Here is a 23912-nt window from a genome sequence, read left to right on the forward strand (position 1 = left end):
CTACAATCTAAAATCTTAAGTTTCCATCTTTTAGTACAGGACACATTTCATTTGAGCAACAGAAGCCAAAGCAGCTTATGCTGCACTGTGAAAACCACACTGCATTCTGAGCGTATTCAGTCAGCATAGTCTCGAATGGCGATAACTGTTGTGCACATCAGAACCAAGCAGTTGCAGTTAAAGCAAACTTACTTGTGATGTTCCTGAACTTTAGATACCTTCCTAGCAGGAGTATGAACTCTTGCTGCATTCTGCTGCCTAGCTGACCTGCTCTATTCTTAGGTTCAAAGGACATGGTCTATGATAGGCGTGCTGCTCTGTCCTCCATGCACCTCTATGCTTTGGTAACCTGTGGAGCATCAACCCACTCGCCAAACACAATGTTTATATTGCACAATTCTGCAAACATTTATTTGGCACTGGATGTAAATTGGAGACTACAGAATTGTACAATATTTGTATCGACTGGGTTGGCAGCATGGACAAATGTCTGAAGTTAGCCGACAACGCTAAGCTAAATTTGCTTATGGCAAACTGGGTGATCTTGGGGCGATAGATGAAGACTGGGTTTCACAAAAGCACTTGACTTTAACAATATCACTGTTTTGTTATAAGCAAAAATGACAAGTTTCAAGTTTGTGCCTCATTTGATGTCAAACAAGATGATTTATGTCTTAAACATGTAACAGAAGCATGTAAGATTCAGAAAAGAGGAGAATCAGACTTTCCAAACAAGCCCCAGAAGCTTTCAGTTCTCTTCTGGTGTGTTAACACCTTTTTCTTTGAGTGTAACTTCTTTTTAAGAATGAGTCAACAGTCAACTTTGGGATTTGAAAAAGGAGCATACGTAAAATCCTTGTGTGATTATATGGGAAAACAGGCATGACTTCCACCTTCAGCTGGAAGGTAAGATACTGGAAGAGATATACTGTAAGGCCATGGACATGATCACATGTGAGTACATGTTTTAAACCTGAGATACAGTACTTTCTTACTTTGTTGGGCTGAGGGCCATAAAATAAATCAAACAAAGATAAAACTGCCAGTTTTAGATGCTAGAATTAAAAAAAATCAGCTTTTGTAAAAACCACTAATGACAACAAATGCCAATATATCACTCAAATAGATAGGAACCCCAACAATGGTGACGTCAGCTTGTCACATGTAGGTAGAAAAGGAACCTCTCAGAAACAAAACGCTAATAGCATGTTTGGCACAAGATGTTCTGTATATCACACAGCTACTTCTGCCTTATTGTTTCGACTCTTAAAGTCACTAACTCAAAACCATCTCTCGCTTAGCCCTAATCCATACAACTTGCTTTACTGAAATGCCCCAATATGCTCATATTTTCTCACATTCTGCTTTTGTCAAGGAGTGTTTGATTGCGGAAACTTCCATATTCCGATGCCGTCATGTGTAATTAATCCATTTCATATAATTCAATTCTAAATGGACCGTATTGGCTAATTCTCTTTTGGGTTTCGTTGCTGTTTTTCTCTGTAATTACTGTTGTTTAATTTGTAAACCAGGAAGCAGCGCCCACCATCACTGCCGCCTTTACAGGACCCTCGTACCTGACTCTGCCACATCAGCAATGTCCACCCCTTGCTCTTGTGCCATGAAGCCCAGGACGGAAAATATTGCGAAGCCAGACACAAAACTGGTACCACTGTTGAGGGCTCCCAGCAGCAAACAGTCCCTATGTCACACATATGTCATGAGGAGGATTTGTTAATGAACACACAAGGATCCCTTTACCCCCTCTCTCCCCTACAGCTAACCCCTCACTGAAAACTGAGGCCTCACCTGTAGCAGTTGTATTTGTACTTGTTGTAGCTCCCCAAAGACGTCATGGCGCCCAAACAGATGGCATAGGAGAAGAAGATCTGGGTGCCGGCGTCAATCCACACCTGCAAAGTACGGGGGGACAACGGGGACAGAAAGGCTGAGGCTTGCTGATGAGGGGAAGCACAGAGGCGGAGAACAGGTGGAGAAGCTATGGCAGGAATTTATGTAGTGGCTAACTCTGTCATGCACTCATGATCCAGGGTCTGCATAAGTCCAGCAGAAGATAGCAATGATATGCTAGTGAAAGTTTGGCTTGGAAACCACCATGGACTGACTATCTTACGGTTGTTCAGACTGAAAGCCTGTGTTTCTTTGTCTTGAACACAGGCAGCACAGGGGCACCTACCTCTGGGTCCTTCAGGCGAGAGAGGTCAGGGTACAGGTAGAACTTGATGCCCTGGCTAGCACCTGGCAGCGTCACGCCACGAATCAACAGCACGATGAGCATGATAAATGGGAACGTGGCTGTGATGTAGACCACCTGGGGAAGATCAGAGTACAGAAAAACAAGGTCACACACAGAAACACTGCAGTTTAATTAGCTTTTGAATCCTGAGTTTCAAAAATGTTCTGCCTTGGCAATGACAGGGATGTTACTTGTTTTCTGGGTTACTGCCTAATATCCTTGGAGTCATTACAGGGAGTTATGTTTGATAAATGTGTGAACTCTGGAAATTATTTTTGGATTACAACAAGAACAGACCACAGGATGTCCCTTAAATCGGCAGCAGTGTATCAGTATCTGTTATTTGGAAAGCGGTGACCACACTTGGTCTTGTACGAGTGACTTTATTGCTAGAGTTATAACATGGAGCAACCAGAGAGCATAAATCAGGCCAGACCAATCAATAAAGAGGGTTGAGGCTATAAAAAGAGCAGTCTGGGATTGATTGAGCTGTCTCTGGTCTCGGGGCCAGTTGTTGTTGTTGTTGTTGTTGTTGTTGCTGTAGCAGCAATTGAACATGGTCTGAAATGTTGTTTTCTGCAGTTATCCAAGGTTACATCCATCCTGCAGTATTGTACAAAACGTTAGCAGCGCAGAGATCTCCCTACATAGATTATATGTCTTGAAAGTTAAGCTTTTCAGCAGACACATATAAATACTGTAATTCGGACTCGTTAATTCTTAAATTATCAAATCATTCCTTTCAAATTTAGCGTTTACATGTAGCGTAAGTTATCTTTAAATGCTAAAACATAACGTTTTAGCCTCACATTACATTCAGGCGCTAATTAATGGAACGCCTGCTAATGGCTCATGTAAGCTAGTTAGCCTAGCTTACTTTCCAACTTCAATAAGTTAAGATACTGAACCTGCTAGCTAGTTAGCCCTCTTATGTTCCAACAACATGAATGTTAACAGTAGTAGTGAAAGGAGCATTGTACTTTTTTATTTCTGTTTAAATTTCCTCTTTGCTATCCAAGCCTTCCTGTTAGCTAGCTGTTTCCTCAAAAATATTGCTAGCAAAACAGAAATGACAGGTCTGCTTAAAACAACTGTGCTAGGTGTGGTTAACTGCTGCAAAGTAGAAAATCTTTTGAAGGACATACAACAGCAAAGTTAAACCAGGTGTTGCCCTGACAGCACTCGCTCTTCTACTGGTGACCAAAATTCACTTCTGCGCACAAATCTAGTCAAGCCTAAATAATGATCTCAGAACCCTTGAAACACATCAGCTACGACACACGATGTACGACCCTGATTCCAAAAGAGTTGAGACGCTGTGTAGATAATCCAGAATGTGATCATTTGCTGACACTTTTTGACATGTACTCAATTGAAAACAGTGCAAAGACAATATATTTAATGTTTCACCTCATCAGCTTCACTGATTTTTGTAAATGTCTGCTCATTCAGCGGCAGCACGTTTCAAACAAGTTGGGACAGGAGCGACAAAAGAATGGGAAAGATGCGGAACGCTCCAAAAACACCTGTTTGGAACATTCCACAGGTAAACAGGTTGATTGGTAACAGGTGATAGTATCATGATTGGGTATGAAAGGAGCATCCTGGAAAGACTGAGCCGTTAACAAGCGGGGATGGAGTGAGGTTCACTTTTTGAACACATGATTGAATTAAGGTTGTTAGTACATGGGCTCAAGAAGACTTCAGAAAACTGTTGTCAGTAAACTCAATTCACTTGCAAATGATTGTCATCTGTTTTTATTTATGTTTTACTCAGCGTCCCAACTTTTTTAGAGACGGGGTTACATAATTGTGCAGACTTTTTTTTTTTGTTTGTCTTTCACTTATTTTCATATATGGGCTGAAAAGTGGCTATTCCACTTCTGTTTTGTTAAACATCAGAGATTCAGACCCACAAAATTGCAAGCACATGCATTTGCCTCTTCCTCAGCCCACCCAGGCCTTCAGGAAAAGTTTTCCTGTACTCAGTTTGAACATAGACCCTATTGTTCTCTTAGTCAGACCGCATTGAAAAAAAAAATCATATGAGCATCACCCTGTCAGGGTTTCTGGCAGCCACTATAAAAGTGGTCAAGTCAGTTTTTTTGGTCAGCAAGTTCAAGAGTGCAAAACACAACCATTAACACACACACCAATAAACACAGGACAGCTTTGAAAGACAGACACATATTTACCTTGCCAGTAGACTTGACTCCCTTCCAGATGCAGAAGAAGCAGATGACCCAGACGAGCAGTAAACACAGAGCCAGGTCCCATTTAACAGGACCAATGTCCTCTATACCATTGCTGATGCCCAGCACGTTATGTCTGCAACATCAAAGGAAAGCTCTGTAAGAGTGTGTGTGTGTGTGTTCACCTGTGTAACTCAGTCACAGCACTTCACGACACGATGACACTTTCATTGATCTCAAGTCAATCACTGTTCTGTGTGTGAGCGCTTACATGTTTAATGACCACATAACTGATGTGTGAGCTGCTTCCTGCGTCCTGAACATGTTGCTCAATATTTAAGAACATAAAAGCTTGCAGTCTTTGGTCTTCGCCTTTTTCCAAATGTGTCCCTTTACAGTCTCTCTTACTGGCAGCCAATCGAATCAAAGTAAAACAAAGTCTCTGTATAACTGCGCAAAGTAGTCGGTAACCGTCTGAAGTGCAGAACATTTCTCAAAAACATCCCTGAACTTTCACATGAAAATGGCGTGTGGTTATACAATTGAGGTATTTGTGTTCTTATGTAACTCACTCCCAAAACTCGGTGACGGGGGAGGTGAAGTTGAGGTTGGAGGCGTTGGCAGCCAGCCAAAGGGATTTGTTCTTGCGGTAGGTGTCCTCGATGCAGCGATCGGTGTTCCAGGGCTGATTGCATTTGGCCCAGGGCAGCTCCGTCTGAAAACACTAGAATGCAAAAAAAAAGCAAGAGTTATATCTTAGGTTTGCAACACGCTTGTTTCTGACTGACTGGCAGGTGTTAATGAACACTTCTCACAGCTGAGCCATTCACCAGGCTGCTTTGTGCTTCCATTTGTTAAACTGTAGAGATACTGCAGTTGCTTTGTAACCCAACACTGGTTTCGTATGAATCCAAGGAGAAACAGGTCAGTAACAGAATCGTGTCGATGGTTTGGGGGTTTTGGGGTCATGCTATCATCTAAACCACCGCCCGCCATTCGCACTGAGTGTTTGTCAAACTATCACAGTGAAGGCTGAGTGTGTGTGTGAGATTTTCTTTACACAGCAGAACTTCTCAACAGTTTTACTTTAGTTTAACTTCAGTGAAAACGGCTTCATTTGTGCAACCATTGTTATTTTTCTGCCGTATTAGAAATTCAATCCAAGATCTGATTAGTCTTTATCACGCTGTTAGATTCTTGCTCTAGTTTTACAACATTTTCTCATCATAAATTGCATTAATAGTTAATGTTTTTGGACTTGATTTATATTTTAGCACACAAAGAAGAGCTTGTAAAAGAGTGGTATGTTCCTCAAAAGTGCAGGAATAATCAGGTTGTCATAGCAAAGTCTTAGCAGCTTCTTTTAAAACTAACTTAAGCTAACATTGTGATTGTGTGCTGGTGGGAAATTATGACTTCCTTTCTGTTATCTGGTGACTTGGCTCACCCTGATACTCCACTTTACAGGACAACCTTGAATTTCTGGAACACTGGCATTCCGGCTAGCAAGAACCAGATGTCACCGTGCTCTGATAAAAATCCTGAAGTATCTCTACAATGCAAGTCATTTATGAAGGAGAGAGACAAAGAAATAAAAAGAGGGACTTTTTATTGCCACCAGGGTTTCTTTTTTCCAAACCTACCTGGAACAGGTAGTAGAGGCCCCAGGCAAGGATGACGATGTAGTAGATATTCAGCAGGGACACGATCACAATGGAGGCGTAACCAATACCTGGAGAGAGGAGAGAAGTCAAGGTGATGATACACAAAGACATCAGCAGTCCTGTGAGTCGGCCAAGAGTGAGTGAAGGTCACAATGAGATCAAACTGTCTGGTGGCAGTTCATTTTCTGACAGCGGCAGAGGAATTTTACGCAAGTTAATTGGCCTAAACTCTTTAAAACAATAGATACCATTTTTATCTAAAAGAAAACACCATCTTGGGCTTGAAATTAGGGCCTAATAGAAGAACACTGGCACTTCCCTTTTTCCCTTGTGACTGAAAAACACAGTCAACTTCCTCCAAAACACCCACACTTTTCACCATATTAGCCCACGTAGTGTCTCCACATTTTGTGCAAGAGGAGGTGGTGCTGGATCTTGATTGGCCAGAAAACAGGATGTAAACGCTGTCGGCTCATGATGAAACATCAGGCCACATTTCACAAAATGAGAACAGACACCTATGATGTTCGGTGGATGAGAGTTATGTGCCGATTGTCTATCACCTTCACCGTGATTTACATTTGAAATGAATCGGATTAGGGTTAGACTTTATCTCCGGGGTTCTACTCTTTAATGCTGCCAGAGCCACGTTTGTTTAAACCCACAGAACTTCATCAAAAATCCTGGATAAGACCCAAACATTTCCAAAGATAAATACTTCAGGCTAAACTACAAGGAAAGGTGTATGAAATGATGTAAAATACACTTAGACTACCTCCATCTGATGCAATGGTGGAGACATACAGAGAGGTGTACGAATTGAGAAAGAAACGTCTTAATAAATGAAAATGTCTCTCCTTTGATTGTGAAATGAACCTCACAAAAGGTAAAAGATAAATCCAGCCGACCACATCCTGATTCTGCAGCGTTTAAGATACTATTTCCTGTTTTGGGGATTTCTTGTTTTTCTTTCATGTTGAGGAAACAAGGTGTTCTTTGTTTGCACTGCACTCGATTCACAGCATTTACCCTGACCAAGCTGTAAATACAAATTCCTGCTCCTTCAGTCGCAGCAGTTGGCATTGAGAAGAGCGAGCAGCACCCGTGTTGATATTTAATCACATGAGCTTGTGTTCATCAGTGCTCGCAGTATGTTTATCCTACAGCGCAAGTGTTTTAGTTTGTCTAACCTTCAGTGGTGTTGCCCTGCACTTAAACTTTGTTTGACATGTTAAGGAGACTGATGAGCTGGTTTTCATTGTGTTGATAATGGCCTGGAGACAGAGCTGGTGGTAAACACCAGATCAAGACTACGGCTGTCTGGGTGTGTTGTGGGGACACATATATGTTTACACAGTCACATTGCAGGGACTTGCCTTTCTTGTGGGACAAGTTCCCATGACATAAATCATCACATTTTATGGCGAAGGGTTAAGGTAAGGGTTAAATTTAGAGTTTAGTGTTAGACAAGTAGTGGTTTGGGTTATATTAGGATGAGTCGACGGGAAATGAATGGAAGTCAATGTAATGTCCTCTGAAGTGATGGAAACATGACTGTGTGTTTCTATTATACAAGGACTTAAAGAGAAGAAAGTGCAGCAAAATGGGAGCAGGTGTAGGAGTTGGGATTTGGGTCAAGATTTGAACATGGATTAGGTTTGTGGTCGCTGAAGGACCTCACAAGCATATTAGCACAACTTGTGTGTGTGTGTACTATCAGCTAGCACACACAGCCAACAGAGGCCACTCATCCAAATTAATGTCCATCAACGTCATTGGCCATCTGTGTGTGTGTGTGTGTGTTTGTGTGTAAGAGTGTGTGTGCTGGTCTTACGAACAGTGAATCTGAGAGTGTGTCTTTGTGTGTGTGTGTGTGTGTGTGTGTAAATGTGGGAACATTTCACCATCGCATCATGTCCTTTTAATCACTCTGCTAATTAGCAGCTACCACACATCTACATCTCTAAACACACGCACACACTTGCCAGGATCACATGGGACAGTGCTGATCAAACAAACAGATGCGTCCTCCTCCATGATGTCACTTCTTGCGCTCGTCTGCTGACCTCAGCTGACCTCACTCGGTCTGTTTACATTAACAACTGATGCTTTTCAACTCACAGAACTAGCGTAAAAAGGTATTTTTCACTGCAAGTGTCATGATTCCCCAAGAAATCATCGGGATGAATAAAGTCTGTCTGGAGGATTGAGCCTGAAGAAGGAACTGTGTGCAGCGTTGTTTAGCATCAAGCTGATACGACTCGCTGCTATTAGCCTTTTTAAATAATGTGTCATATCTGCCGGTCAGTGTCATTAAATTCTGAAATAATGGCTTGATTGTGCAGATATTAAATCAAATGATCACATCTAACAAGCACGATTAAGCAGAGGCGATGATGATTGCTGAGCCTTTATAAACATGATTTGGGCGTTGACGACTGATGCTGTCAAATTGGGGTCTGTTCCAGTTTGGGCCTAAAATCACTCAGTGTGTGGTATTAAAATTACTGTACTTGCCTGAATATTAGACACATTTTGCTCTTGAGATTGTGCTCTAAGGCAGTGGTCCCCAACCTTTCTGTACCATGGCCCAGTTTAATGTCTGACAATATTTTCACGGCCCAGTCTAAAGGTGTAGCAGATAAAAACAAAATAAAATGATAAGATCGGCATTAAAAACTGTGGTATTTTCTCTTTAATAATAATAATAACAATAATAATGAAAGTAAATCCACTTTTTAATCATGTCAAGAGGACCTGGCTGCAGACTGGCACTGTCAGGCACCATATGTTTTTCAAATTATGTGAAAAAACAAAATAATGGAAATTATTTTTTCTTTCTGTGCGGCCCAGTACCGAATGACCCACGGCCCACGGGTTGGGGATCAATGCTCTAAGGAATTGTGGGTTGCATTATAATTCAGGGCTCTACTTCTCCATATTCACAACAGCAGATGTCCTCTTTGAATTGAGCGAAACATGTTTGATATTTGAGGCTGGACCGTTCGCATCATTTGTGCTAATGGGGGGGAAGTGATTATAAAAACGGAACTGGGCGAACACTGCAAGCAAATGGCAAACGGAGAGTTGCAATGATCCTATAATCCACTTCATCTGGTTTTAACAGGGCTGCTGCAGCAGCTCTCCATGCACCATCTCATCCAAATTTAGCATTTCTTCTCCACTTTTCCGTGTGGATTGCAGCGAAAAGCAGCTGTTGTGTATAACGCCAAGAAACATGACTCTAAAAATAGTCCACCTATCGCTCTGAGTATTTTCAGTGCATTTTCTCGGTCATTAAAAATGTGCTTCATGGATGGATGGATGGAGTTGTTATGTTTGTGGGTTTCAGTAATCTTTCAGTTTGTTCCAAGCTTTAGGAGATCATAACTCACATGTTGCCTGATAATTAGACCTTTGTTTTCATTTTGCTGGTGTTGTTTTACGCTGTGTCACCACTCTCAGTTTGGGTTGGGAGTTATTTTTCCTGAAGCGGCAAACAGACAGGATCCGTCCTGTTTACATAGCGTTCAGTCAGCTGATGGGAGCAGTTAGCTTAGCATTTTTCATGTCAGTCAAAGAACTGTTGATTGAAGCTTTTTCGTTTCCCGAGGCCGCCTCAGAACGGACAGACACAGCTGTGACTGGGCTGTTTTCAAAGAACACGAACCCCTTTCATTCCCTGATAAATCAGAGATGTGGGCAGCGATAAACAGACGAATCACATGCTTTGATTCTCTTTATCTCTCTCTCTCTCTCATTTCAGCTCAAATCCACGGTGCTGTATCAGCACGACAAAGCACACGTTTACCAACCATGTTTACTCAAAGGTTTCAACAGCATAAATAAGGTATAGAGGGAGTTCTTTCATTCTACTTCCTTTATTCACCTTTTTTCATTCTTTCCTCTTCGTTTCCTCCATCCTGTCCCTCCTTTTTCAGCCCATACCCCACTAGTGACTCCTCTTTTCTGTCTCACCCTTTTCCTCACTCCCCATCTTTTCCCTCGGCGTTGTCTTCCCCCGCTTCCATCGCCATCTTTGCCTCCTTTCCTTTCCCTCTTCCTCTCGTCTCCCTCTTCTCCTCCTCACTCTCTCCTCTTTTCCTTCCACCTTCTCTCTCTCTGCCGTTGTTCCCTTTCCCCCTTTCTCTCTTTTTTATCAATCCGTGTCTCAGCTCCTCAGATCTCGCTGCTCTGCTTCTTGTCTTTCCCTCCCTCAGTCTCTCTGATGTGTTGCCGCGCTGTTGCCGTAGCAACATGTGATTTGGGACACTCTGTACACCGTCTGGATGTGTGTGTGTGTGTGTGTGCGCGAGACGACGGGGGTGGGGGGTATAATGTGTCCAAAACAAAGAAGGAATATGTTTATGTGAAAGTGAGAATAGCGGCACAAGTAAATAATTAAATGAGGATGGCAAATAGTTAACGATTAAATCACTGAAGTAAATTTACGAAGGAGAGGTGGAATTAGTGGTTTATGACGAATCATCAGTATGAATATTAAGAAGAGAAAACAGAAAAAAAATACCACTCAGAGCAGAATAGAAAGCGATGAATACATTAACCTTATTCAGCTGGCGTCGAACAGGAGGAGAGGGGGAGGTGAGAAGAACCGATGAGGGAAATGGAGAAAGAGAAGTGGAGAAGCTTAGGAGGGAAGGAAAGGAAACATGACGGAAGAAAGGAGGAGATAGACTGAGGAAAGACGAGCAAGGACGGGGAAGGAAAACCCAAAACAAAACACGTCTTCATCTGACACCAGAAGTAAAATCAGGGAAGACATCCAACTCGAAATGCGCTTTCTTGGAAGAGAGAAGGTTTTCACGGGAGAGGAGGTGAGCGCTGGAGAAGGTTAAAGCAGAATAGAGGCCTCAGTGTGTTGGTGTACCAGTGCAGGCCTGGTTGCCTGGTAACGGTTGCAGGGTAAAGTCTCAGCCGTCTGATTGGAGGAGTGTGGTGTGACTCAGCCTTATGTTGCACAGCCATTCCTCTGTGAAAAGCAACAGAGGTCTGGAAAAATTTAAACTCAGTCGCTGAGCAGGAAAAGGTTGCTGACTCGGTGTTATGTGCTGCTGAGAGCGGCGAGGAGGAACCAGAGCGGGGAAGCTGCGGCCCGACAGACAAACAATGGGCTGAAACTCTATAAAGCTCCATAAAGCTGAGGGCAGATACAGATTCAGCTGATAACTCTCTGCAGGCTTATTATGAGCGACACCTTTCTAACTGCCGCAATGTTTTCACGTTGTCATTGTTATTTCAAAAATAACGATCATGGCCGACAAATTTCTTCAAATAAACTGAACATTTCTTATTTTATGCATTAAATTCCTCAAATTTCCATAAATCTACAAGATTTTAAATATTTTTAAATAACCATGCACAATCTTGATGGGAATGAAATTCAGTTGCTCAACCCCTTAAATTTACATATACTGTTCCAGTTCCAGTTAAATCTCTAATCTGTTGACGTGGTTCTGTTCTCTTGTGAATGTAGACTGACTCCAAAGTGTAAGTGAGGGAAGCAGAGTCTTAGAACCCTCATGAGACGAGACTCACCTGGGACACTGTTAATGAGGGTGAATACACCATCTACCCACCACTCCCACCTCTGCACCATCTGTTTTCCTGCTCTATACGACCACATTACGACCCGATCAGGCTTCGGCGAGGGGCTACGTACCAGTAAAGATGGGGCAAAGCTTCTCCCAGCAGGTGATGCCACCCTCAGAGGTGAACTGACCCAGGGCGACCTCCAGGAAGAAGACCGGCAGACCTCCGCCAAACAGGAAGATGAAGTAGGGGATGAGAAATGCACCTGGGTGGAGGGAAGGAAGGATGGAGCAACAGCGGGAAAGACAGAGAGAGAAGATGACACACAGAAATGGTTGAAGGAAAGAAATTGAAGATGAAGAATGGGGGGAAGGAGGTAAAAGATAGGAACGAAAATGTAATCAGCACAAATTCAAAGCAGAATCAATGTTGAAAAAGAGATGTTTGATAAGCAAATCTTGTTTTAATGCCTTACCTCCACCATTCTTATAGCAGAGGTACGGGAAACGCCAGACGTTCCCTAAACCAACAAAGCCGCCGGCCACAGACAGAACAAAGTCCAACTTGCTGGCCCACTTCTCCCGCTGGGGGTGTTTGCCCTCTGCCTCGTCTTCAGGCCGGGTGCCAGGGCTCTTGCCAGGAGATGGCTTCAGAGTGTCCTTATGGAAGTCCTTCAGGCACTGAAGTTTCTCTTTTTGAGCCATTCTGTGGAAACAGGAGACAGAGAAACAATCCAGTGAGAATGGGGGCCGAAATTAATCGATTGACGGCAGCCTTCATCGTTCATCATCGATCTATAAATCCAGATTTTAACAGAACCACTTGATGGTGTCTGGCTACATGCCAAAGTGGGTGGTAGACCAACACATCAGCCACAACCCAAGGCTTTCCAGCATTTGGCTGGTGGTCGTTTCTCAGGCTGTTAACCAACTAAAATTAACTGGGACTGAAACCTTTCATGCATGTGTTCAAATGAATAGAGGAGAAACTAGGCATTGTACCATCATTCACACATGCTCTTTGTACTGCTGCACTGTTTCCAACAGGTCTATATATATGTGTATTACTTTCATTACAATTCAGAGGTCTGGGATATTTTCAGCAAGGAGTCAACTGCACCAGCAAATACGCAAACTATAATAGTCGCAATGGGAATCAAACTTGTGATTTTGGACTTGCAGAAGCAATACCTGTCCCAAATAGATGTCTGGTGCACTTAAAATAACTTTTGACCATTCAGGTGATGTGCAGTAAACGTACATTATTATAATATCAGGCCTGAGTAAGGAGTGTAATACTGACTTTTCCTACTTCCAAGAATAAAGCGTGTTTTGTGCTACACGTGAAGCAATGAGGAGCAATGACGGATGTTTAAAATGATCATTGACACCTTTCTCTAAACCCCAAACCTCAGAAGCCATCGTCAAAAGGTGGAGGGCAACGTCTGTAGCGAACCATTAAAGAAGATAACTTCCCCTTGTCTTGTTTGACAAGACACATTTTCTAGCTGTTCTTTACTGTAAGCCATCCATTACGAAGTGACTCATACTCGCGAGGTTGGAGCGTACAAGTGGCAACAGGCTTCCCTCAGTCGTGTAAACTGTTCGTGCAAGACATCACAATATCATTAACTAACTACGAGGCTTAGCTCTTGGCTTCACCGGTGAGATACTTCGTGCCAAAACACGTGCATGTGTGTATTGATATTCATTAACAGTTTGATTGCATTACATTACAAATCTGGTTATATTGCCATTCTCAGGGCCAACACTGGCTGTAAAACCTTACCTACAAAACCAATAATAGCTGTTTATCTTTAATTGATGACTCTCTAAGGATGTAATTACAGCTTAAGTGGTTTTTCTTCATACCGCATTAGAAAAGCTTACTTGGTGGATTTTTTGTTTTTGGTTCATTTATGTTTGAACGGCTCAGTCTGGTTATTTTATGCCAGCTCAGATCAAATGGTGTAAATGTGATCTGGTCAAATGAACTAAAGTGCAGAAGGGACACCCAGCAGCGACACCGAATACCAGGCGAAACAGTGCACCAGATTGGAGTTAGGCTCTGATAGCGAGTCCATTATGGATCCAGTTGAATTTGTAAAAAAAACCTAACAAAAAAAAACATGTTATATTAGCAAAGTGCAAAACATGCAAAGTTGTGTTGTGCATAAACCCTCGATTTTGTGCCATCGTGTAAACCACCGCCATGACAAAGACTGCACCAACAAATGTTCTGGTTACTTCAAGGCACACAAAACTGAAGTGGAGAGTTGAAGGTGAGCTGAAGTTACTTTTTTTTAAATGTACCTGCTCTGAATGTTAGCTACAGCTAAACAAAACCAAAACTTCACAAAATGTCAGTTTCAGGGTTTAAGTCAGGGATGTTCACCTGTATGTGTATGAGAGGAAAAACTGAACTCTATCTATCCCTTCTGTTCCTCCTCCCTCCTTTGTTCATTAAAACTATTAAAGGCGACTCCGTGATTGGTCGGCCGTCTGAGCAGAAGCTGTCAACGTCCACCTGACAATGCCCACGTGAGACTGAGTTAGAGGGAGAGACAGACATACTTTGTAGTCAGCAGACGTCTGTCTCTGTGGAAAATGTCTTTATCTCTTTCCATCTGTCAGTCTGCTGTGCTTCCAGTCTCTCTCTTTGTCTCTCACTGGCTTTCTTTTGAGATATTTCCAATGGAATCGCAATCATAATTATATTTCCCAAAAATATTCTTTGTGTATAGGTCTGCACAAAGATAAAATGAGAGAGCCTGGGAAGACAGAAAAAGGAGAAGAAATTAGACTTTCCTGTATTCTGTCTCTCTGTACAGTGCATACGCCATCTTCTGTTTCTCATGAGCCTCAAACAAGTTACTGATTTCACAATAACACACCTACATTTCCCTTCATGACTAACTTCCTTGACAGTTAATTAACAACACTAAGAGGAAACTCAAAGTACTTGCTTTGTATGTGTGTGCGTGTCTAAGCATTTCCTGTTTGCAGAGACAGTGGACTCCATTGTGTCTGTGACAAACTGTTAACAGCAGCAGATAGAAATGTTCATGAGTGATAGTTATATTACTTCCAGTATGGAAGTGGACTGAGATGTTAATGTGACTAACAGAACCAGCACTCTGACGCTCTTTGACCACTGAGAGGACGCAATCATGAGGCTGTGTTTACACAAACACTTGAATTAACTGATTAGGAAAAAATGGTTAGGATTTAGAACGCGATGTTCCAGGATCTAAATGAATTATATCTGCAGAAAAGCAGAAGTCTTAGGCACAAAATGTGTTTAATTCATTTAAAGGAACGGTATCATGTTTATGGATGCATTTTAGTGTAACTGTGGTTCATTTTGGAACAGCTAAAAACACAAACAATCTCTATCAATCTACTACTAATAAGAAATAAAATAGGATCAACACTGCTGTAGAGTTGAGTGTCATCAGCAAATAAATTAAAAAACCAAACAAACAAACAAACACAATCCTTGTGGATGACGACCCCGATTAGTAACACATAAAGGTTGAAAATTAGAGGAACTGAGCCCTGCGGCACTCCATGAAAGCTTTTGTTAACTCACCTGCATAACAGCTGCCAGCGATATGAGTGAGTGATACGTGTCAAAGGAGACGCAGGCTTGGTTACAAAGGGCCAAAGATACGCGTGATTCGATTGATGCAAACCATTTCAATACACAATCACACCAACAACTAACAATTACAAAACTGAGGCTCACTCATGCTAATCCACCGACCGATAACAATCTGACAAAAATGGTCAAAGGTCCAGAGAATCCCGCAAAATATTTAGTCCAAAACACAATAATAATCATTTTGTCATCTCAATAATAATCTTCCAGCTCCCTTTGTTTTAACTCCACTAAACATGCACACATAGGCATCATGTTGGTTTTAAAATTACCTTTTTTTAGAGAATGCTTCAATATTGTTTGAGAAACCTATGTAAAATATTCATTTTCTGCTGCATTGGTATCAGTTTTTATTGAACTTGGACTAGAGAAGGATGAAGTGCTGTGGTCCCGTTATTTTTTCCAGCTAATAAGGCCCAGACATTCTCATCTGAAGGCTTCTGTTTGCAAGAAAATATCCAGGTTGAAAAAAAAACCCTTTTACTTCAATGTATTCATCAATTCATGGGTGTGTCCAAAACTGCACCTGTATTCCAAATAGTTCAAGAACAGTTTTCGGTTTACTTCGGGTATGCCTTGGCGAATTCTAGGACTGGTGTATTAAACAAATATTTGTTTTTTAACAGGCTGATCTCCAGGATATGAGCCTTATTTTCATATTGAGCTCTTCTTTGGAATTATCTTGCATATTCAGTCATCTGCAACACACAACAACGTAACAACGTCTGTGCCGCTGAACAAGAGGAAGAAGACACGGGAGAAGCAGGGAAGGAGGATGATGAGAGTTAATGAGATCCACAATCAATAGTGATGCGCATTAATATAAATTATTAAAGAATGATTCTCTGTGTTAATACAAATAGATGTTTGTTTCGCCACTTTATGTTTCTGCATCCTCCTGCAACCCTGTCGAGTTCACAAAGCTTTTACAATGTCATCATTGTGCTTACCACAGTGGCGATATACCATGCGCACATAATATAACTTCTTAATGTGTAAACTAGTTTGTTTAAAGGAATTTTTAAAAAATGGCTGCTACATTTCTTGTATCATAAAAGAATATAATAAAATGTAAAAACTGCTGACAAATATTCATTAAAAGCCTGATGCCAAAGCAAATGGCGCCACTGTGCACGTTAAAAAATGCTTTAGAGACTTTGTTAATACAAAGCACGCTTCTCTTGGGTTCCATTGAGACTTGCATCAACAACTGGTTCTTGCATCATCAAGTTGTGTGTTAATTAGCGCGTAAGCATATGAACATCTGGGTGGAACTGCTGCTCCTTTGCATGGAAAGGAGCCAGATGAGGTGTTTCCAGCATCCTCCAGGAAGAGCTGCAGGCTTCAGAAGAAGGACGTATGGACCCTACTTTGCTCACTTTGCTACCACCATGACCCCAGCCCTGGATAAGCAGCGGAGAAAGGATGGAAGTCAGTGGTGAGCATGAGCACAAGTAGCCGCCTTGGCTATATAGCCAAAAAAAACAGTGGCACCGAGAGAGGCTCCAACAGGAAACCCAAATTAGATGACATCACCGTACAGGTTTCCAGTTTGATTTTCAGACGAGTAATTTGCAGATTCACTTTTCAAATAAACAAAGTTTTCTTCAGGCGGTGAAAGTCTTCAGAGTTGCTGTTATAAGTTCTCAGCAGTGATATATTAGCAGGAAATGTTGTTGCCTACAGAGCGACCTCCAGAGAGCGATGCTGGCTGTGGGAACCGCAATGAACTGTGGGATGGTTTAAAGCTCAGGCCAAGAGCTCACTGTAAAACATAGAGACTCATTGTCTGCTGTGTGTGTGTGTGTGTGTGTGTGTGTGTGTGTGTGTGTGTGATGGCTGGACCCAGACTCATGTAGTGACTTCAGAACTCAGTGAAACACACACACTAACCACTTACATAACACACTCTCCTATTTTAAGACCATGTACATTTCCACTCGGCTGACTGACTATTAAATCCCCTCCTCTCCTCCCTCCAGCTCCTCCTCCTCCTCTGCCGCTCCACATTTCTTCCACTCCCTCTCCTCTTTTCTTTTTTTTCCTTTCCTCCTCCCCCGGTTCCTTTTTTCCTCTTTTCTCCCCCAGCTCCCTCTTCATCTTTGCACCTCCCTTTTTTCATTTCTCCTCTCTCATCTCTTCCAGTTCTCCTAAAGTTTCCTCCATCATTTATCCCTCATTGTGTTCCTAACCTCCACCTTTTCCTCTTTCTGCTTCCTCTCCTCCTCTGCTCACTCATCCTTTTCCTCCTGTGTCACTTATCTTCTAATCAGCTCCTCCTCAGTGTCTCCTCGTCCTCGTTTTTCCTCCACTCTACTACCTCCCCCCTCCTCCTGTCCTTCAGCACCCGTCCAATCCTTTGTCCTTCTCCCCTCTTTATACTCATTCTGCCGTTCACCTACTCTAATTGCATTTACTTCACTCCCTCCTGCCTCCCTTTGCATCTTCCTTTTCCTGCCACGCATTCCCTCTCCCTCATTTTACACATTCCATGTCCCTCCTTGTCTGTCTGACTTTCATTTTAGAGAAATAGAAAGAGACAGAAGTTATTGTGTGTATAATTGTGACAGGAAATGAGGAAAGGAGGGGGGCAGAGAGAGAAAGGGAGAGAGAAGTGCAGTTAAAAGCTAACTGAGTGCTCTGGTAGCGCACCTGTCCAAGCACCAAGGCCAGAGACCCGGGTTCAATTCCAACCCGAGGCCCTTTCCCCTCTCTCCCCCACTTCCTGTCTGTCCACTAAAAAAATATCTGAGAAAGTGACATAAAGGTGAGTCAAAAAAACAAAGCAACAGGTATGCAGACACCGACAGTGGTAACTAAAAATGAAACGTCACAAATTCACAGAATGTGACGCATAAAAGTGAGTCACGCGCGTTTAAAGACAAAAATAGACGTGACTGTCAAGAGCGACAAAGACTATCGAGAAGGAAGTAGGAAAAGCAACATATGACTGAAAAGGTGCACACCTCTCTGTTTTTCTTTAACTTAGAGTCAACAGTCACTATTGATCCTTGTAAGTTTATGCTTTTTTTCATTCTACTGCTGCAGGTTACAGCAGTTCAGCAGGCTTCAGTCCTGCTAACACACGCTGCCAACATCATGATCATCATGAAACACTCCGGGAATATGATGGTTATGCATGTGCAGCATCAGTATCATTTCGAAATTTCCAAAAAACTGAGGGTTGTTTTGGTCGCTCGGAGGAGGCGCTCTTATCCTGAGTGAGTCACTCTAACGCTATGCGGGGGGGCTTATCGTGAATTGCGTGCTTGCTGCAGGACCACATCGCCTTTTATCAATTTAACCTCGCATTCATGTCTTATCAGATATGTCGGAAGTACAAACTGTTAACTTGCAAATTCCACATGAACACTGAGGAGTCAGACCATAAAACATTCTGCTGCCAGGAAGTCTGAGTCATATGAAAAAAGCCAAATGTAACGGTACTCGTACCCACATCAACCACAGCCATCATTTACCACCTATTCGTTCGACTTGTGCATTGAGCCTTCCTTGAAGTGCGTCGGTCATCACTAAATCAATGTGGCAGTTAAGAACTGCAACACACTGTATTACGATGACAGGTCATGATATCCTGCATGAGGCAAAATATTTGAAAGCTCATCCTATAAGAATGCACGACTTCTTGTTGTTGAAGCCTGCACCAACAGACTGTTGAACATCCAGTAGATGTTGTGCAACATTAACATTGGTTTGGAGCTGTGTTTGTGTGCACTGGATGAATCAAAGTCCAACTATCACTTTCTTTTCAGCTCCGTTTTGCTTTCCAGGAACTCCTTTGGGAAATAACCGACTCTTTAGCTGCTAAATGCTTCACTAAGTTCAGCAGCTGGTCAATAATTTCATATGTCTGCCATCTGGTGCTGGACAGGTTGTGCACAGTGGGTTTTTAGGGGTTTTTCACTGAAAACAGCTTCATGTTGTGGCTGAAAAAGACACTTTGGGAGAGGTGTGGGAGAACTGGAAAAGTTGCAGGGTAGAAAGTCAAAAGAATGAGCTGAGAGATGCTATAAAGCACTGCAGAGCTGAGGGGAACTGTGTGGTGTTCATCACCATGAGCAGGCCCCTTTCCTACTGGGAGAAGTTGTGATCTATTCCAAGAAATTTTAAGATGTGACGTTGAGCTTTGCAAAACTGAAGTAATCATTTTACAGACACAACTATTAATGCATAAAATAACCAGATTAACTGAAAATGAAAATAATCCTTACTTCCGTCACTACTATGAATTTGTTATGCTTGTTTGTCAGATCTGCTTCCTTGCTTTGACGCCATCTAGTGGTAGCACGGAGAATGGCGCAGTAGCAAACAGCCTCATGTGTTAATAACAATGCTAATAGTCACACATGCTACAGCTACTTAGAGGATTTGCGAAAAATGCATGAATCACAATTATTTTAAAGATGACACAATCAAATAAAAATTCACCACATGGACACTTTGAGATAAGTGTTACGGTCAGCAGTTAATTTAGGAATATTACGCAGTATAAGCATCTCTCTTGTGTTTTATTGGAGTGTCTTCAACCCCTGCCTCCTCAATCTCCTCCTTTTTTTCAGCCTGGTGGCCAAAAGGGGGCGCTGGTCTATTCCAGCCATTTCACCTTCAAAACAGACTGATGGGCTTCTATCATACTGACGGTGTGTGACGATTTACACTAATATGTCCAATAATATGTCATGACAGCATCTGACAAAGCTGCTGACCACAATTATTAGATCCAGAAACAACACAATTAAACAAAAATCATACACGATCAATGGGGCAGCTCTAACGGCACTGAAGGTGTTGTGTACTGACTGAGTGTATGAGTGTATCTGGGTCAGTGGCTCGCTGGTTGCAGTGGCAGTGAAGGTCCAGTCAGAACTGAAGTGAAGGACACACGGTCATAAAGGTTTGATAGCAGCTCCTGCAGCGTAACGGGCCGATGCTTTCATTCACTGTCGGCTCTCTATCAGTTTTCATTTATAGAAGCTAGTCTGGAAAGGCTGCTGTGCCACACACACACACACACACACACACACACACTCCACTAACCTCAGGTTACTGACTTAATAAATTATTTAACAGCAAACAAGCCTACAGTTAATAAAGGAGCGTTCAGTGCTGCTTTGACTGAGTGACATGAGAACCAACAGCCATTACTCAAAAACTACTAAACTCCAGCACATTTTCACTTCTCTCAGTCGCCATTTGATGTAACACTGCAATCGCCAAGCAGCAACAGCCTATGAAATCTGTTAAATTTGCTTCTGCAAACATGCAACTGGATCCTTTTCCCTTGAAATACCTCGTGGCACACAGGAAGCGATGCGTTTCATGTGTTCGAGTGATGTTTTTTTCATAATTGGATGAAGAACTGGGAACTCGGCACGAGCAGCGACTGGCTGAGCAGCAAGAGGAAAGTGCGCCACCTACAAAAGCTGGAACTCCATCCAAATAGAAATCAAAGGATCTTGAGGATTACTACCTTAAATCTTAGTTCAAGCAACCTTAAAATGCATCAGCGTTTCAAGGTGTTCACACATTAGAAGAATTGTGAAAAATGACTAATTCATGCATTGATTCATGATGTGTCAATGATTCAAGCTCAAGCTTGAGCGCAGATATACAGGAAGTTACATAGGGCAGATGCTGACTTACCAAAAGTCACACACACACATGCATGCACGCACGCACGTACACACACACAGGACACAAAGAGAGCATTATAGTCAAGCCTGAGGTGTGTCCCTGGATGTGATAGCTCTGATGCTGTCCTGAGCTCACAGTGGCCGATTCAGAAGAGTGTCAAACATCAGATCAACAAGGACTCTACCGGCAGCAACGATTAGATTAAAGTCAGGGCCAGCAGCTCACTCACACACACACACACACACACACACACACACACACACACACACACACACAGCTTTGTGTCTGCAGAGTTGTAACCACGGTAGGACCTGTATAGCAGCTTATCAGTCAGTCAGTCAGTGTCATCCAGCAGGACAACAATGAAGCATTGAAGGTTCCAACCCGACTACATTGACAAAAGCCCCCACAATTTGAAGCTGTTCTTTATTTCTTTGTGCACTTAGTTTCAGTTGCTTTTTCTGCCACCTTCTACACTTCCCCAAAAAGCTAACTAAGAGTGTCACCATATCTTAAAGAGCCATCAAAAACTTCTTCACTCTGGGTTTCAGGGGAGGGTTTTATGGTCCCGCGGTGGTCTAAAGCTGTTTCAGGGGATTTTCCATCCTGAAAAAAAGTCTCATTCGGGGCAGAACACTGAGTCTCTGCAATTTGAGCGCAAACTACCTGCAACAGACAGCTGCGAATAAAGTATCACCCTCAAAACCTTTATCAGCTCAACCTTGCAGCACATGTACCACAACACCAAACATGGTCATCTTCGATAGGGCCGGAGTCAGATAGCGTGTTGACTCTGAACTCTGAATTTTGAAACTGCTTATCAAATCTATTCAGGCTTAGCTTTAACCAATTTTAAATTTAAAGTCACAATTTGATAAATAAGACCTAAAATGAAAGTTTTGCATTTTCTTATCTATTCACACACATCTTCCTGAATGTTTTGCACCGTGCACTTTGTTAATTGAAAAAAAAAAAAATCCATTAGAGGTTTGTTAGACTGCGCGTGAACAGCTCTGGGTAATTTTCCAGTGCTGAAACTGATCCAAAATGGAACCAGCTATCACAACCCAACCCTTCTGAAGCAACGGCGCAGCTCTACTTACAGCTTTTTTCTTTTTCAGCCATTACAAGACACACGCTACACAGAAACTCACCACTAACAGACCCAAAGATGAACACCCAATGCACCAATCAAAACGCACAGTTATATGCATTTGACATTTGAGGTGCTCTGTCTAAACTTCCCGCGCGCTGTCAATAACACAGCGGGATTTTTGCAGAATTGTCCAAAATATAAATAATCGCACTTTTTGTGCACATTGAAACGAAGCTCTAAACGTATTGAATTATCCCAGCAGGTTAAACACCGAGGCCAAAAACACCCAATCAAACCCCGAGATCCGACAGAGGGAGAAAGAGGGAGCGCGAGGCAGAGCGCGAGGGAGAAAAAGAGGAAGCGAGACAAAGATAGAGAGACTGAGAGAGAGAGAGAGAGAGAGAGAGAGAGAGAGAGAGAGAGGGCGCGCGCAGCAGAGGAGGCTCGTTGTGAGGAGAAGCGGCGCACGGTGCGCAACGTGCGCCCGACGAGCATCTCCGCCTTCTCACTTCCCCTTTATGGCTCAGTGAAATAACGGAATTAAATGAAACAAGGTCAGTAAAATAAAGCGAAATAAATTACATTTCTGTTTCCTTCCATTTGAATAAACTGCAAATATACACAGAATCTACACAGTGAAAAAAAAAGAGTGTATGGTTGTATGTATACATTAAAGAAAATAACCTACAGACCTAAAGTCTAACAAATGGACTGCCCGACTGCCTAAACAAGACTGAAAAACAACAAGAAAGACAAAATGATAAAAAAAAAAATACAAATAAAAGCCTTTCTAAAAGCGCCTGACGCACGCATGTCAATCAGTCTGCACCTAGCACGTGAAAAACACATGGAGGAAAAATTAAACGCATTTCACGGATCGTGTTCGTGCAGCATTCAAAGCTGCGAAGAAACAGCAAATTCACCAGCGACCCTTCCTGAGACGGAGAGGGAGAGGGAGCAGTCTTTATCTGAATCCACATCGCAGCCTCCTCACCAGGAAACACATCCCTGCATACAAATAAAACCACCACAAAATACACCAAAAACTCATTCTTTCTTTCCCCCTAAACGTCTCTTAATTGCATCTCTTGTTTTGCCAAAAAAGAGAGAACTGCTTTCATTCAGACGCGGTCCAGATGCAAATAAACACATTCAAATCCTATTTCTAATAAAAATCATAAGGACGGCTGAGAGCAGCACAGTCATCCCTCCCTGCTTGCTTTATAGGTGTGCAACGAGGATGTCGTTTTTTTCCCGTTACCTGTTCTGTTGTTATTATTTTGTCCTCTTAATGTCCTCTGAGCGCGGTCCCTTCTCCGTTCTTGTCCGTGTCCTCTTGTGTCCGTGAGAGCGACTGAGGGCGAGACGCGTCGGTTGCCTATATTTTAGCCTGCTTATAAGCCTCTCTTTCTGACCTTTGTCTCTTAAAACGGGGGGACCAGAGACATCAGCGGCAGTGGAAAATCACCGGCCTGCCTCCTCTCAGAGCAACAGGAGAGCTGTGTGTCTGACGCCTTCACGGACCGCGCGCAACCTCGGAATTCTTTCTACTACGCCGCTGCGCGAGCGAAGCCGCAGAAAGAAGGGCTGGAAGTGCAAACTGTGCCGATCGGTGCATCTTTCCAAACACGATGGATGAACCCCAAAATACACTGGTGGAAAAGAATATATTTTATAGTTCATTTTTTCATTTTTCAAACTAGGAAGCACAGCTTTACGGGAGGCACTTGAACTCAGCACTAAGGAGCTTTAAAGTGGCAGTTCCTCCACCCATTTCACGAGTTGGTTGGTATCGTTACTGGCTCTCACGGGCACACGCTCAGATGCTCAGGCGCGCT

At 42.6% G+C, this 23912-nt stretch overlaps 1 protein-coding gene across 1 annotated transcript in view; it reads right to left on the bottom strand.

Moving 5' to 3' along the window:
- Positions 1-23521, bottom strand: part of LOC121616083 (sodium- and chloride-dependent taurine transporter-like) — a 35336-nt gene extending 11815 nt beyond the window's left edge. The window contains exons 1-9 of the mRNA XM_041950713.1: positions 23336-23521; positions 12139-12368; positions 11794-11928; positions 6093-6181; positions 5022-5173; positions 4453-4585; positions 2198-2332; positions 1810-1913; positions 1578-1702 (exon numbers count right to left, since the gene is read on the bottom strand). Coding sequence (XP_041806647.1) covers positions 1578-1702; positions 1810-1913; positions 2198-2332; positions 4453-4585; positions 5022-5173; positions 6093-6181; positions 11794-11928; positions 12139-12367 — 1102 coding nt within the window. The 5' untranslated portion in view covers position 12368; positions 23336-23521. The remainder of the gene's footprint in view (positions 1-1577; positions 1703-1809; positions 1914-2197; positions 2333-4452; positions 4586-5021; positions 5174-6092; positions 6182-11793; positions 11929-12138; positions 12369-23335) is intronic.
- Between the last annotated feature and the right edge of the window lie 391 nt (positions 23522-23912).

This window comes from Chelmon rostratus, chromosome 2 (assembly GCF_017976325.1).
Source record: "Chelmon rostratus isolate fCheRos1 chromosome 2, fCheRos1.pri, whole genome shotgun sequence".
Lineage (NCBI taxonomy): Eukaryota > Metazoa > Chordata > Actinopteri > Chaetodontiformes > Chaetodontidae > Chelmon > Chelmon rostratus.